Consider the following 16,417-nt stretch of genomic DNA (forward strand, 5'->3'; position numbering starts at 1 on the left):
TTCCTCAAAGAAAAATCTTCATATCCCAAACTGATAGCAGTGAAATTAAATTGAATCTGTGCGGGAGAGGCAAGTGAAGCTTGGAATACTTAAATTATCAGGTGATCGCCCCTAGAATATAGAGCCACATCTATCTTTCAACCTCAGCAAAAGCAGACTGAAGTGAATGGTGGTGATGATTAAATATATGCTTTATTGGACCACCCTGAGAGAGGTAGAAGGGCAGCATATGGTGGAAGTGGGAGAGAAGAGAAGTGGATACTACCACCACTACTACCACCACTCCCCCATCTCTACTCATTAACTTCCATCTGTATGGATGTGAAATGATCAGATGTTTTCCATATTCTGCTCCCGTATATATACACTAAATACAGTGTGTAGAAAATGCCACAGACCTGTGGGGATCGCCTGAGGCTTCAACTGGGAAGCACTGGAGAACACTAATTGAACTCACGCGGCAAGGAGCATAAAACTCAGTCAAATATCCCCACTGCTCTCTCTCGCCACCCCTTGAACACACACACAGACACACGTGCCAAACAGCAAGACATTCATGAACTGACAGAAAAGTGTAGTTCACATCCCAAGTCAGGGAGTGAGAGGGATGCTGTGTAGTCAGAAATCTATGCCCCACGATAGCTGAAATTCAGAGCTATCACTTGTGGACTGGTCATGGACAGAACATTTCACCAGCACTCACTGAAAGCAATTGTTCAAAAGTACAAAAAAAGGATAAAATGATGGTACAATATTATCATTCACACTCTTGTATTAGACTGCATTCGTTTTCATTGTACCTAATAAACTGGCTACTGAGTGTATATGCATGCATGCTACCATCCACAGACAAGACCATCGCTGAATCAAAGCATATGAATAGTTCATAGTTTGTGAGTGTATGAAAAGTTCATCAGAGTACGTTTTTAGACTAAATCATATTGAGTGGGATGTCACTGTCTTCTCTCTTGTTGTGGTCTAAAACGTGAAATGGCAGCATTCGTCATGGGACAGACTGATGAAGGCTCACTTGTCGGCGAACAGCAGAGTCACCACTTTTGGTTTGCCTGTAAAGCTCAGAGATGTGTGGATGTAACAGATCTTATGTAATGTTGTGAGACCAAGTCTGAATCATTCATGTTTCAAAATGAAGATGGTGAGGCACTAAATTATTCAAAAGCTTTAGTACCACCATCAGCCCGTGCCTTATTGGGTGTAGCGCACAGCCAGTGGAGCCAGTGCTTCCCATCGTCTCTAGGCAATATAGTAAATGCCAAGGTCGGAGAAAGCCAATGGGAAAACGTGGTAGCCTTGACGTTTTCCCCCATGCCTTCTAAAGATTTCATGGGCAGAATGTATAAATCTTTGCATCTCATCATTGAAAAGTACACAAATTTTTCCTCATCAAACAGTTTGTAAGGTCTCTTCTCACAAGGTTGAGGTTTTGATCAGGCAAGCGTTTTTGCTGTTGTCAGATTTTGCTGCTCAAAACACATCAGTGAAATTTCAAAATGACTCATGAAGGCTGATGGAAAGGAGTCGCTCTTCAGAGCACCCTGGACATGGATGTTTTTTTTTTTTTGTGTTTTGTTTTTCTACCTGCCGTCAGTGTAGGCTTCCCCTCGCATCTATTAACTCACCGAGATCGAGTCAAAGAGTTGAGCAATTAACTTCTTCCATAAATGATGCGGGAGCATGGGTCCTGAGTCCCAGTGACCCCCCCTGGGGTGACCCCGCCGAGCTGGAGAGAAGCACACTGAGCCCAGTACTGTGTCATTTCCTTCCGGAACATTGTGTGATAGCATGTTAATAACGGACTCCCAGGAAGGAGGGAGGACGCGGCATGGAGGGACAGAATGTTCCTTGCTTGCTCCTTTACAATGGATGCAAGGACAAGTATATATTAAAAGGCATGAGTGTGTGTGAGAGAGAGAGAAAGAGCGAGAGAGCAGGTCACGAAGCAAAATGAAAGATGGGGGATGGGGGGGGGGGGGGGGGGGGGGCTTCTTACATCACACAATCAGACAATGATGCTTCTGCCATGTCAGTCCCCATTCACTGAATGCCCAGGAAATTAACAGCCCTTACTTAAGAGCTCTCTTTCATTCCACATCACTGTTGAATGAGAGAAACTGCTACATTTAAATTTGTATTCGACTGTCAGTAAAAGCTCAAGACCTTCACAAGCTTGATAAATAAAACCTAACAATCTAATTTCATCTAGGTGACAATGTGCTCTTTGGTGTGTTTGTGTTGTGTGTGTGTGTGGTGTGTGTGTGTTGTGTGCATCGCATCAATGTACACATTTGTGTGCTTTTGGGTTTGTGTGTGTGCATCAATTGTGCATGTTTGTGTGTGTGTGTGTGTGTGTGGTGTGTGTGTGTGTGTGTGTGTGTGTGTGTGTGTGAATGATGAATGCGTTAGCCTGTATCTTGGAATACTGCACCAAGAACATCCCAAACAGAGCAAGGAGAGAGCTCTGGTGAGTCATAAGAATATAAGCCTATTGCATGTAAATAGAAGTCTCCTGAGGGGGCTATGCATTCTCCCTTGACACGCAGCTCTAGCAGCATGGAGTGCACAGGAAAACCAATACAGGGCTCCCAGAGGACAAACACCGTCACGGGTGTGCACACTTCCTCCAGCTGTCCATCAACTCCTCTTATGCTGGAGGCTAAGATCATTATGTGAACTTCATGCATGTTTTACATTTGTGTGTCTTCGGTGCATATCCGCAGTCTGCTTGGGAGGGTTCAAGGGGACCCGGTCTCTTCAGAGGAGATTTTATGGGAGATGAAAGAATCGAAACTCATAAGGTCCTAAGGTTGCAATCCACCTGAAACTACATGACAAATTTGTTCCTATTTGAAGTGCTAAAGTTTGGAGCCAGAATAATCATAGGAGGAATATTTTTGGCACTTTTTCCTGGCAAACACGGATCCTTCGAAAGTGGATTCTGAGTGGAAAATGTGCTGCGCAAAAAATGCAGAGGTACCCCCCCCCCCCCCGACTTCATCAGTGATCTCCATGGACGTTGAAGAACCAGGCCAGCATGCTCCTCTTGCATAAGCCTCAGCATTAGTGACATGCATTGCTGGAGCCGCTGTGCTAAAATATTCACATCATAAGGGTGCCTGATCAAAGAGAGGGCTGTTTGACTGAGGCAGCATGCAGAGGCTTTGAGAAGCATGTTCCGCACCGACCGCCTATTTATAACCAATTGCAGGGGCCCCGGAATGTTGTAATCGTCACCGAACATGGATTCAAGGGCAGCAATTTGGGATGGATGAAGGTGGGAGTTCATAACAAATGCACCGGTTCAGCTACTGGTTGTATCACATGAGACACCCGCTGATGCATTGTCCCATTTCTGGGGGTGGGGGGAGCATTCTCTACTTTTCTCTACCCCCCTAGCCTGCTACCGTGAGCAGTGGCTACTGTACACACAGTTTCACTAGTATATGTGTGTTTTTGCCACATAATGCCACTGACAATACCAGTGTTTAAATCATTAGTCTCAAAAATTGTATATGCTTTGTGCCCACTTCAATGAAATGTGTGATAAACCAAAGAGTGTCTGAGTGGAGTTCTGTTCACTTTAGTGTTCTAGAAGAGAGTGTGAGATCCTCTTATGAATGTTACTCCTGAACAACATGCACAAGTGCACAAACACTAGTGTACAAACTGTAGGGGTAAGAACTTACGATGCAACATTTAGGAAGGAATGGTGCAGGGATGTTGACATGACGATACGCTACTGCTAGTAACAAGGCTAAAAGGTCCAATAAGAGGAAAATCCATAGAGAAATCAGCCAATTTGTAAATGCCTGTTTGTTTTTTGGGGCCGACAAGTAAAATATATTTCACACAAATTTGATACTAGATGTTAAATATAAGTCAAAAATGCTTTTTAAGGGATGAAAGCTGACATATGGATTGTGAAAGTATAAGGTGAGAAAGTGCTCATTCATGTGCTTTACAGTGCTGCACAGGAGTGTCATGAATCTGGATGGTGCCGTGTAGAACCTGAAGAGCCATAGTCATGAAATAATATCAAATCAATGTTTGTCCTCTCTGCTGTAGCTGTCTAAACGCACATTTCGTTTTCTTTCCCTTTATCTTATCCCATTTGGTTTCGGGGCGGAATGAAGATGCTCACGTCACTGCGGCCAAAGATGCTCACACTGCCATGACCCCTTCCTGCCTCCTCACCACCGTCCCCAACAGGCTGTAGGCCATCGCAGCTCGGTGCTTTTTGTTTGGCGAGCACTCAGCTGACTTTCAAAATAATTTACCCTTTAAAAACATTGCATAAGTCTGTGAAGTGTCTTTAGGGGAGGGGACCGGTTAGCAGTTTCTGGTCTTGAGGGGAACAACTGGCTGAGAGACTTGCTTGTAGACCCTGCAGCTGCAGCGTTGATTCTTGCTCGGGCTCAGAGTGTCCCGAAACCTGACCTTGGTAATGAAAGGCGGCGAAGAAGTAGAAGTAGAAGAAACGTCCCCCTAAGGCCTTTGACGAGAGGCGAAGGAGAGAGACCCTCTCTCCCTGGACCACAAAAAAAAAGACGCCTTTGTTTTTCAGGCACGTACTCCTCCCTCCCTCTACAGTGTTGTGTCTTCTTTCTTTAGTGATGAGCTGGAGTCTCTCACATTGGATCTGTGAAAGTTGGTGCGTCAAACGGAGACGCTTCCCAACCAGTTCACTCCTCTGGGGCTCCTGGCTGCTCCTCTCCGGCCCCCTCCGGCTGTGGCGAGTCAGTCTCCTCCGGAATCGTGAGGCTCTCCTCCTCCTCCTCCTCCTCCTCTCCCGCCTCTCCCTCCGCGGGCTCCTCTTTACTCCCGGGCTCCTCCTCCTCCGTTATTGGCTCAGCAGGGTTGTTGAGGAGGGAGGCGTCGTTTGCCTGGTCCTCCTTCTGCTCCTCTTCGGCAATCACCTTCTTCCACATCTCGTGGTTCTCCAGCAGATGGTGGGTGATCTGACAGAAGACCTTCCTGCGCTGCTTCTTGGGGCCGTGACTCTCTGAAAGGATAGGAGGACAACAGAAGCTCACACACAAACCTGAAGTCTACATGGGACTGTGAACAGCATTCAAATCCATGAAATCAAACCCTGTATGAGGAGAAGGCAGTAACCACGGGCAAGCTTGCCAAAAATGACCAGCAGAGGGAACTTCATCAGTTGCTTAAGTGAATATCGTATATCGTAGATAGTGTTCTTACGTGAGGCCTCAGAGCTGGTCGAAGCATCTTCCTCCTCCTCCTCCTCCTCCTCCGCTGTGTCCTCTTCCTCCTCAGCCAGAGCCTCTTCCTCTCCTCCTCCGTCCTCTCCCCCCTCCTTCTCCACGCCTCCGGGGGGCTCCACCCAGTGGCCTGGTATGAGGGCGGCTGAGTCGTACGAGCTGCAGAGAGGGCCCACGATGTGCGTGATGAAGGACTCCTGCAGCTTGGCCAACTGTGGCGCCGACCGGTCCATAAAGGGACTTATGGGGAGGTCCAGGCTGGACTCTTCATCACCCTACGGCGAACAGGAAGACAAAGAGTGGGTGTGTGGAGGAAGAAAACAGACCTGAATGGTTAGCTTTTGGGGTGTAAACACATGTCCACTGGGTGCAGGCCAATGGTAATGTAGCCTACATACACACAGACAGATGAGATAAAGCCAAATGACAGGAACCACAGTACAACAGACGTCCACCAAAAAGGCCAAGAATAACTTCAGGGACACCCAACCACACGGTGAAGGCTGTTATTTTGGAGGGGAAACATTAATGAGTATTTGTGCGTATTATTCTGCATGAAAGCCCTCTGACAGGGGCCTTGTCCTTGTGGAGCTGAGCATTATGGACCCACAGTGGCGCACGTAGCTTGTGATGTCAGGGCCTGGATGCACACAGACCACAACCCCAGCAAGGTCCCTGGTCACTATGGCAACAGCTGGAGTTGTCACTGGCACGCCATAGCGTTGTGTACGGTGGGGGCAGACACAAAGAAAATGACTGAAAAGGACTTTCTGTACTTGAGTAGCTGTAGCTTGATAGGATTTTTTCCCCCCTTTTTTTTTTTTGCTCACTGAATACTGAATTGAATATTAAGAACAGGAGCAGGGGGCTGAGAACATGACGGCAGCAGATGAGGATGAAGGGTGTGTGTGTGTGTGTGTGTGTGTGTGTGTGTGTGTGAGAGAGTGAGTGTGTGTGTCTGTGTGTGTGTGTGTGTGTGTGTGAGAGTGTGTTTGTGTGAGCCTGATCTTTGATGTAGTTATCTTCTATCACTGCTCTCTCAGACTACAAGACTACGGCGTTTTCCCCTTCTGAGCCTCACAATGACGTCTGTCAAGGACAGACTCTTCAATGCATGCTACATCCTGTCAGTGGAGCTGCTGCTGCTGCTGATGCCACAGACACACTGTCACAAAACACAGTGGGATTTCTATTAAAGCATCTCTCCACAGCTGTATCACTCTTCGGCATGTTTTCATTTTTTTACCCCCTCCCTAAAGCCTGACCATATTAGACCCGATGCTTGGTTACATGCCTGCGTGTCATATCATGCATTATTCATGGACATTGGTGCTCTTGTGCTTTTTTGAGCAACCACAGCACACATTTCTGTGAAAGGGCCAGAGCTGTGTAGTGCTTGCAAGAGGCAATGGTGATTTCAAGGTCGTCCGGCAATCAGGCAGGCAACGCAATCAGTGTGGCTCTCACCGATTTGCCGACCTGGTTGCCTGGCGCCCCTCAAGCATCACATTCACTTTGGTCCTCATCACTGCAGACTGATGCTGTTGCCGGATCCCCGGTCGTTCTCAAAGACCTGGCTTGCGACTTAAAGCCATGTCAATAATACATCTAGTTCTTTCAATACCAACTTCGAAATCTATAATATCCCAACCCTCCTTGAAATACCTGTGTCAGTGAGGGATAGAGGAGTATGGGAACTTGTAACTTTGCCTCGTGTAGTCATGAGCCTTACATGATCTTACACGTGTGGTAGCTTACTAAGGGGATGCTGTGTTGTCTACCACTCTTTAATTGCCCAGTGGCCGCAAATTTAGCGTATCATGATTTGTATGTATTTAAAAAAAGTACACACATTTTGTGTAGCTCCTCATTCTCTGAAATAAAAAAAGAACACCAGCTCTTTTCTCCGAGACCTCGGGTGAGTATATAATGTATATCTCTTATCTGTTTGAGAGGATGTCAGTCGTGAAACGTACAGAATGTCATTTTTGGCCCTGTTCTATCGCCGTGACATTCAGGCCGTTATCTCAGTCCGTGTAATTGCGTGCAGGGCGCACTGCCATGACAATCAAACGCTGCTTCACAGCAACAGAGAGGGGGAAATAACAAGCGTTGAAGCCTCCCTTGAAGAGGTGAGAGGAAATTCTCCACTGTGCTCCAACGGAAAAGCATAAAAAGGAGAGAGAGAAAAAAAACCCATCCTGTTGTTTTCCTTTTTTTTTCTTCTGCGTTTGAAAATCAAGGAGGACCAAAGTGACTCACCTGTCTTACCTTGAGAGTCCTGCCACACACAATGTGACAGTTAGAGTGTCAAAAAAACGGCTGGATAAAAACCCACCAAATGAACCATAGGGAACCAGAGAATGGAAACAATGCAAAATGCACGTGGTCTTTATATAGTCTGGTTGTACTGGTGTGGTTAGAGGTGAGAGGCTGGTGTGATGGAAACTCGGTTACCAAAATGTGTGGTGACACAACAGTGGCTGTTACTGTATGTACTGTCATGTGCCCGGCTGCAACAGCATATGATACACACAGCAGATGAGGATGAAGGGTGTGTGTGTGTGTGTGTGTGTGTGTGTGTGTGTGTGTGTGTGTGTGTGTGTGTGTGTGAGAGAGTGTGTGATGAAGGGTGAAGGGTGGTTAGGCTGATGTCCTACCTGTTCATAGAACTCATTGACAATTCCTTTCGTCCACTGCAGATGAAGATCCTTACACTTGAGAGGACCATTGATGTCGGCTAACTTGATGCACATTTGGCAAACCAGGAGTCTGTCATTCTCATTGGACCAATTGATGCCTGTACCTACGTCATGGCCCACCTGTTGAATGAAAATCAATTGGAAACAAGTGATTTACGTTGGGTTCACTTCAGGTTAACATTGTTTACACCTTAGCACATCACATAGGAGCTCATTATGGAGAGGAGGATTAATGAGTGAGTGAGTGCTGCAATGATTCTTCACTCTCTGTCCTTACTTTAGCGACATAATGTTTGCTTTTCTATTTACATTTGAATTAAAACGGCAAGTGTAATCAAGGACTGTGGGAAGTGACATGAAGTGTAAGTGTGGGCAAGTAGAGTGTGGAATGATGTACACTCTGTAGAGATATATATGTAGTGTTTTATGACATTTCTCTGTGGTGTTGCTTTCAAGTGTTTCTTTATCACAGTATTTATCTGGGTCCAGCGGGACTTCATTCCCTGAGCTTTCATTGCAGTGTACACACTGCAAAAAGTGAAATCTTAGTAAGATGAAATATCTTTAATCAAGGCAATATATGCTTGTTTTTGTCTGACAAGATATTTCTTCTTATCAGGCATTTTTTATGTTAGAGCAGAGGTCTTCAACCGGGGGTCCGCGACCCCCAGGGGGTCCGTGGAGGTACTGCAGGGGGTCCGCCAAATTATTTCATCTGAAGCATTTTTTCCCTCTTGCAAAAATTAAAAACGTCCAATAGGCTACATAAACATAAACATAACGTAAAAATTGCTTTCTATTCGTTAAAAATAATACATAGGCTACCCATGAGTCTTCACGCGATCATTTGATCACCATGGCAACATATGCACTTTTAGCTACATTTAGCTATCTGGTGCCAAAACACGTTACCTGCTTTAATCGTTTTGTAATTTCTCGGAACAAAAGCTCCACGTCAGACACCACTGATGGCGGTTCAGATGACCTACATTCAAAGGATGCCAACACCCCTTCCACGAACAGCCAAAAGCCAAACGGGAGAACACACGTAAATATTCAGAGAATTATCTGAAGTTTTTAATTACCTGTTTAAAATCTTTTTTTGGGGGGCCAGCAGACATTGATGAGACAATCAGCCAAAGTGTGCGAGCTAACTTTAAAAGCCTCTTATCAAGTTGCATTACGAGTCGCTCAGACCAAACAGCCGTACATAATTGCGGAAAGTTTAATATTGCCAGCAGCTATATTTGCAAAACAATGTTTGGGAAGGATGAGTACGTTAAAAAACTGAAAAGCATCCCAATGCTATTGATGAATTGGCAGCTGATGTGAGGGCACTACTAGTCGCAAAACTCCCAAAGGCAGATTATTTTGCACTATAATTAGTTGAATCCACCGATGTGTCAAACGACGCTCAGCTTTTAGCTTTTTTGTGATTTGTCGACCAAAATGAGATGCAGGAGGAATATCTATTCTGTAAGCAGCTCTGGACGTAAAACAAGTTCAGAGATTTTCAAAGTGAAAGAACTATTTTTTCCGTGAACATGACATACCCTGGCCAAAATGTGTCGCGATGTGCACAGGCGGTGCAAGAGCCGTATGACGCACTGCATGCTTCATAGGGAGAATCTTGTTGCCAAAGACATGAGTGATGAATTCTCAAACGTCAGATCTCTCACTAGGTATGAGATATTTCATCCATACTTAAGCTTCTCAAGCTACTCAATTCTTTGTCCCTCCCTAATTGAATACAGAGTGATGGCTAACTGTAAGGGAGAAAAAAATTCAATAATAAACAGAATAAATTTAAACGAGTTGTGTGTCACAGATGATTTGCAATTATGTTCAAACAAGTGTAGGGGAGTGTGTGTGTGTGTGTGTGTGTGTGTGACTGACACTTAGTTCCAAATAAAATATATGAATATCAGGCCCAAATTTGGGGCGGCGGGGGTGGGGGTCCCTGCTCAGTGTCTCTCTCAGCCAAGGGGTCCTTGGGCTGAAAAAGGTTGAAGACCCCTGGGCTACATAAACATAAACATAACGTAAAAATTGCTTTCTATTCGTTAAAAATAATACATAGGCTACCCATGAGTCTTCACGCGATCATTTGATCACCATGGCAACATATGCACTTTTAGCTACATTTAGCTATCTGGTGCCAAAACACGTTACCTGCTTTAATCGTTTTGTAATTTCTCGGAACAAAAGCTCCACGTCAGACACCATTGATGGCGGTTCAGATGACCTACATTCAGAGGATGCCAACACCCCTTCCACGAACAGCCAAAAGCCAAACGGGAGAACACACGTAAATATTCAGAGAATTATCTGAAGTTTGCCTTCACCTACAAAGAGACCGATGGTGACGAATTACCAGTGTAACCACTACGTGGTTTGCCCTCCCGTGCTATCAAACGAAACTATGAAACCATCAAAGCTGCAACGACACTTAAAGACAACCCATGCTCACTTGAAATAATTTTTAATTACCTGTTTAAAAATGTTTTTTGGGGGGCCAGCAGACATTGATGAGACAATCAGCCAAAGTGTGCGAGCGAACTTTAAAAGCCTCTTATCAAGTTGCATTACGTGTCGCTCAGACCAAACAGCCGTACATAATTGCGGAAAGTTTAATATTGCCAGCAGCTATATTTGCAAAACAATGTTTGGGAAGGATGAGTACGTTAAAAAACTGAAAAGCATCCCAATGCTATTGATGAATTGGCAGCTGATGTGAGGGCACTACTAGTCGCAAAACTCCCAAAGGCAGATTATTTTGCACTATAATTAGTTGAATCCACCGATGTGTCAAACGACGCTCAGCTTTTAGCTTTTTTGTGATTTGTCGACCAAAATGAGATGCAGGAGGAATATCTATTCTGTAAGCAGCTCTGGACGTAAAACAAGTTCAGAGATTTTCAAAGTGATAGAACTATTTTTTCCGTGAACATGACATACCCTGGCCAAAATGTGTCGCGATGTGCACAGGCGGTGCAAGAGCCGTATGACGCACTGCATGCTTCATAGGGAGAATCTTGTTGCCAAAGACATGAGTGATGAATTCTCAAACGTCAGATCTCTCACTAGGTATGAGATATTTCATCCATACTTAAGCTTCTCAAGCTACTCAATTCTTTGTCCCTCCCTAATTGAATACAGAGTGATGGCTAACTGTAAGGGAGAAAAATGTTCAATAATAAACAGAATAAATTTAAACGAGTTGTGTGTCACAGATGATTTGCAATTATGTTCAAACAAGTGTAGGGGAGTGTGAGTGTGTGTGTGTGTGTGTGTGTGACTGACACTTAGTTCCAAATAAAATATATGAATATCAGGCCCAAATTTGGGGCGGCGGGGGTGGGGGTCCCTGCTCAGTGTCTCTCTCAGCCAAGGGGTCCTTGGGCTGAAAAAGGTTGAAGACCCCTGTGTTAGAGCATTTCACTTGCTTCAAGTGTTTCAGTCCTTAATTATCTTAATAAGGTTTTATTACTTGTTACTGAGATTTTATTACTGGTTCTGAGCACGTTAATGCTTGAAACTAGAATTGCCATAATTATAAGGCATTATAAGTACAAAACTGCTTTGTCAAAGTCAGAATTTCTTATTTCAAGCATCTTGTCCTTCTGATCTATAAAACATTTTTTTACAGCACAGCACAGCACAGCAATTATGTATTCCTGTAGACAAAATACTATACAGTGCAAAGACAGTATTAAACTAAGTCAAACTTTTGCTTTAAGAACAGACTTTATCATCCTTTAGCAGGTTAAAGTGAATGAGGAAAACGTGCTTATATTCAGCAAATGCTAGCACCATCATCTTGAAATGAGGCTATATGCTAGGTCATTTATCTTGAAATCAGTACAACTACACTAAAAACAAGTACATTTGCCTATATACCCAAAAGATTTAAGAATTATTTTCTCAATAAGTAGGAATATGTGCTTAAATTCAGCAAATGCTAGCACTATCATCTTGAAATGAAGCTATATGGTAGGCAATTTAGCTTGAAATCAGTACAGCTACACTAAAACAAGTACATTTGCCTATATACCCAAAAGATTTAAGAATTATTTTCTCAATATGTAAGAAAATGTGCTTAAATTCAGCAAATCCTAGCACCATCATCTTCAAATGAGTCTACATGATAGGTAATTTATCTTGAAATCAGTACAACTACACTAAAAACAAGCACATTTGCCTCAATTAAAAAAAAAACTTAAGAATTATTTTCCCGAAATGTAGAAAAATGTGCTTATATTCAGCAAATGATAGTTCCATCATCTTGAAATGAGGCTATATGCTAGGTAATTTATCTTGCAATCAGTAAAGCTACTCTAAAAACAAGTACAATATGACAATATGACAATATTTTGACAAATGTACTTGTTTTTAGTCTGGCCACACTAGTTTTAAGATATATTTGGGTTCTTTGAGGCTAGATATTTTTACTTTTTTTACAAAGTCTTGGTAAGTCAAATCTTCCTGTTCTGTTGGCAGATAATATAGCTTATTTTAAGTGATAAATACCCCATTTTTTTAACTTTTTTTTCTTGTTTTTGAAGGCTGATTTTTTGCAGTGCATGTGTATGTTGATGTGTTGTTCTGGGAGATTTCTGGCCTCCATAACGTCATGCTTCTTTTACTGTTTTATTTCTTATTTTTTTCAGCCTCAACCAACGTTAAAACACAGAAGAGTTTATAAGAGTTTGTGTTTATAAGAGTGTGTTTTGTTTGCATAGGTCTTCAATTGCACCTTGAAAGAGGATATTTTGTAGTTATTTGGCTTGTGCTTTTTGCAAGCTCTCAACAGATTAGCAAGGCATTAGCAATACATCTTGGTTGTCAACACATTCATCGGGAAAGAATGTGACACAAAAGCTGAACATTAAGGGGAACCTGTCCAATTGAAATGTTTCTTCTCTGAGTCCAGCAGCATTTCCTAGTACATAGAGGTCACTGCACGTTCAGATTAAGTCTGACCCACATGCCTATTAGTGTGTTTGCCTAAAAAGCAACACCATTGTTTTAGGTATTAACCCATTTCATAATGTCACAGTCAGTGGCTAAACAGACTAACAAACAACAAACTCAGGAGCTCTCATAGTATAATCTGCAGCCGCCTGCCAGCGCCTCCTCTAGTGGCTCAACTGAATGCAGCACAGCAAACAGTGAAGTGATTCAGAAATTAGGTTATTTCTGAGAAAATGCTAATTGTTCGGTGAATATGGAAGCAGCGACTGGACCCTGGAAAGCCTCATTTTCAATCATCGGCACTTATCACATTTCACTGAAGGCTCACAAGGTTCCAGGAAAGAAAAGGCATACAGAGTGCAGTGGTCCAACAGAGAGAGAGAGAGAGAGAGAGAGAGAGAGAGAGAGGGAGAGGAAAGAGAGAGAGAGAGAGAGAGAGAGGGAGAGAGAGAGAGAGAGAGACAACAAAAAAACATGAAGCTGCTCAAACTAATCCTTGAATAAAGAGTCTTTACGGCTAATACCAACACAGGGTGATTCGAGGGCATTAATTGTCCTAAAGTATATAAAGCTGAAGTAAACCTCATGTTGGTACAATGGAAGACCCAGCGCACACCACAGATTAACCTCTAGAACATGCAGAAGCAAGTATGCATAACCTCATAACTGTGATGCATAATCACTTCGAAAGCCTTCTGATGCGAGAGATAAGGATGTAGTGATCAGTCATTTTTACTTATGGGGGCAAATTATCTAAAAAAGAAGGAGGAACAATCATAAACTTAATCTAAAATATCGTTCTAAAAGTCTATATCTGTGTATTTGGGGTACTCTAGTGTTACCTATTGTGTGTTTCTCAGTCTGTGACTGTCTGGTTTGTTAGTCTGTGGATGTGGTTGGCAATGCATTAGTGCTAACCTTGGCATTGAACTCAGCCAGGAAGTCAAAGTGCTTCTTCAGGTCTGTGGCGAGGATGGCCTCGATGACCAGGAAACGAAAGCGCTTGAACTCCACGTGGCCCAGGTTACCCAGGAAGTTGTACTCTGGGTGGGACATGAAGAGGTTCCAGGCCGAGGCGGCGTGGTGGTTCTCTAGAACAGAGCGGTCGTTGTACAGCACAGCCTAAATGGAGGGGGGGGGGGGGGGGGGGGGGGGGGGGGGGGTTGGAAATGAGAAGATGGCCAGATTGAATACACAGAGGACCACAACATGCCCTACCACAACACACACATACACAAACACCCTTAGTGAGTGCCTCGGCTGAGCTCCTACTCTACACATCTCTAGTCCTGACCGATTTTGATTTTCCCCTCACACTGCCACAGCCACTCTCATTTTCAGTGCTTGTGTTTCAATCAGACATGACGTATGCTAGTCAGTGGCTTCCCTTTTCCTTTGTCCCTGAGCAGAGCTGTACCTGGGGGGCACTGGTGGCCACCAGGAAGGCGTTGGTCCGGCCGGGGTGGTCATAGTCGTGCATGGCCGCCGCCACGTACAGCGCCATCAGCTCCAGGGCCGGGATGAGGCCCGACAGGCAGCCGTAGCCCTCCTCCGAGGCGGGGTACGTCTTGGACAGCAAGTAGCCCATGTGATTGTGGGTGATGCCGCTGTCCGAGTCTGGGTGCAGCGCGGTCCCATGGAAACAAGACACCACATCACCGGTCACCATCACAAGCACCGGGTCAGTCAGCAGACAAGGACAGCGTCTAGCATGGCTAAAATATGTGGAGCTGTAATGTAACTAATGATATATCCAGGAGATCCAAGTGCAGATAGCCTGATCTCCCCTAAGTAAAGACAGCTGTACATATAAACTGTGTGGCTAAAAACAGTTGGAGATGCTAAAGCACGTGTAGAATGTCTGAGCTCTCGTTAAGCAAACAGTGCTAAGGGGATAGAGGGGATTTTACAATTACTGGGCCATGGGGCAAAAAATAGCAGACAAACATGACTTTCCAGACACTAGTGCCGACAATTGCATGTGTGCTCTTTGAGGCAGACAAGTTTAGGACTTAAGTCATGTAAGATGTATAGGTGTTTAATGAAAGATGTTAATGGATGCTGGATGTTTTAGATATAACCACTGAAACACCTCTTTTTACGCATATAAACATATTTCATATTCTGTGAGTTTCTAAATTCTTTGTGAAACCAAACTTGTGTACAACATCCAAACCCCATGGAGATGGGCAGCCTGGCGCACACATACCGGAATCGCTGGCAGAGCTGTGGTCGGGGATGAGGCTGGGCAGACCGGGCACTGGCTGGGTGGTGAGGTACCACACGGCATGCAGCACATCTGTGGCATGGATCCGGTTGTGGTCTAACAGAGACGAGAGAGTGGATGCTACACTTACCAATGTGGCCACCAGAGGGCAACGTGACACTGTTTTAAGTTTGCTACAAACCTCCACTCCAAAACCAGGTCAGCAAAAAATATCCCCAAACCATTCAAATAAGTAGAGAATGAACAACTAGTTCAGCAAATCTGTAGGAATTGCACAAACACTGCAGATACATCAAACCTTCCAGCTAAGCGCTAACACACTGTAGTTTATCATACTCCATTGTCCCCACAAGGGACAACTTTTTTTATGAAACGTGGTGCTTTACGGAAAAAAGGAATTGAAACTTTAATGCATCAAACACCAACCATTATAAATTGCCCCGATCAAAGACAATCTTCAGGATACCATCACTAGCATCAAGCATTCAGAAACAGGCCAGAACCAGAAGATCCAGAGTCTTTATGAGTGAGCTGACCCCTCTCCCTTTCCAAGGAGAACACTGTCCAGAGATGCGTGGGATTTACTTTATTTGATGACGCAGTATCATGTCAGGAACAAATAGCCTCTTTGAAAATCTGCTTGTTAGATGTTGGATGTCAGCCTCAAGTACCTGAGAATGACGTCAAATGAGATGCCTAGAGATGACTGCTGTGTGTTTCACACGAAGCAGACACATTTGGTCCGCATTCATTGTGTGAGACTAATAATGAACTGTTCAATGTAAAAAATAAAAGTCAAAACTGTTGAGCTACTACACTTGAGAGTCTCAGTCCGTTCTTTCTTCCGAGGGAGTTTGGGAACGCTGTGACTTGTGCTGGTCATGTGCCCCCTAGTGGAGGGGCAGGGAGAGCGGCGGCCCAAATGGCGGACTGTGTGCATAGACAGCTGCAGCCAACACCTCAGGCTCCCCTGCTCATTGTGGGGGAGTTCAACCATTGCAAACTTGAGATGTCTCTCCCTGGGTTGGAAGGGTATATTAAATGTAACACTAGTATAATATAAAATACTATAGAAATATCCAGAACGCATATATATATATATATATATATATAGCTAGAGCCAAACCACCATTGTCCAGTTCTGATCACAACACTGTTCAGCTCAAGAGGAGCTAACCCCTTGAAAACAGTAAACTCTAAAGGGGTGTTATTTGAGCACAGACTGGGACATCTTCCACGCGTCTGATTTGAACAAATCCACAGAGGTCATAACA

The 16,417-nt window shown here is 44.1% G+C and overlaps 1 protein-coding gene across 1 annotated transcript in view; it reads right to left on the minus strand.

The window, feature by feature from the left end:
- Window positions 1-2,372: 2,372 nt before the first annotated feature.
- LOC116220048 (cGMP-inhibited 3',5'-cyclic phosphodiesterase A-like) overlaps window positions 2,373-16,417 on the minus strand; it is a 70,760-nt gene continuing 56,715 nt past the window's right edge. Inside the window, exons 9-14 of the mRNA XM_031565265.2 lie at window positions 15,126-15,239; window positions 14,334-14,533; window positions 13,835-14,038; window positions 7,901-8,062; window positions 5,221-5,515; window positions 2,373-5,020 (exon numbers count right to left, since the gene is read on the minus strand). Of these exons, the coding sequence (XP_031421125.1) occupies window positions 4,701-5,020; window positions 5,221-5,515; window positions 7,901-8,062; window positions 13,835-14,038; window positions 14,334-14,533; window positions 15,126-15,239 (1,295 nt within the window). The 3' untranslated portion in view covers window positions 2,373-4,700. The remainder of the gene's footprint in view (window positions 5,021-5,220; window positions 5,516-7,900; window positions 8,063-13,834; window positions 14,039-14,333; window positions 14,534-15,125; window positions 15,240-16,417) is intronic.

This window comes from Clupea harengus, chromosome 3 (assembly GCF_900700415.2).
Source record: "Clupea harengus chromosome 3, Ch_v2.0.2, whole genome shotgun sequence".
Taxonomy (NCBI): Eukaryota; Metazoa; Chordata; class Actinopteri; order Clupeiformes; family Clupeidae; genus Clupea; species Clupea harengus.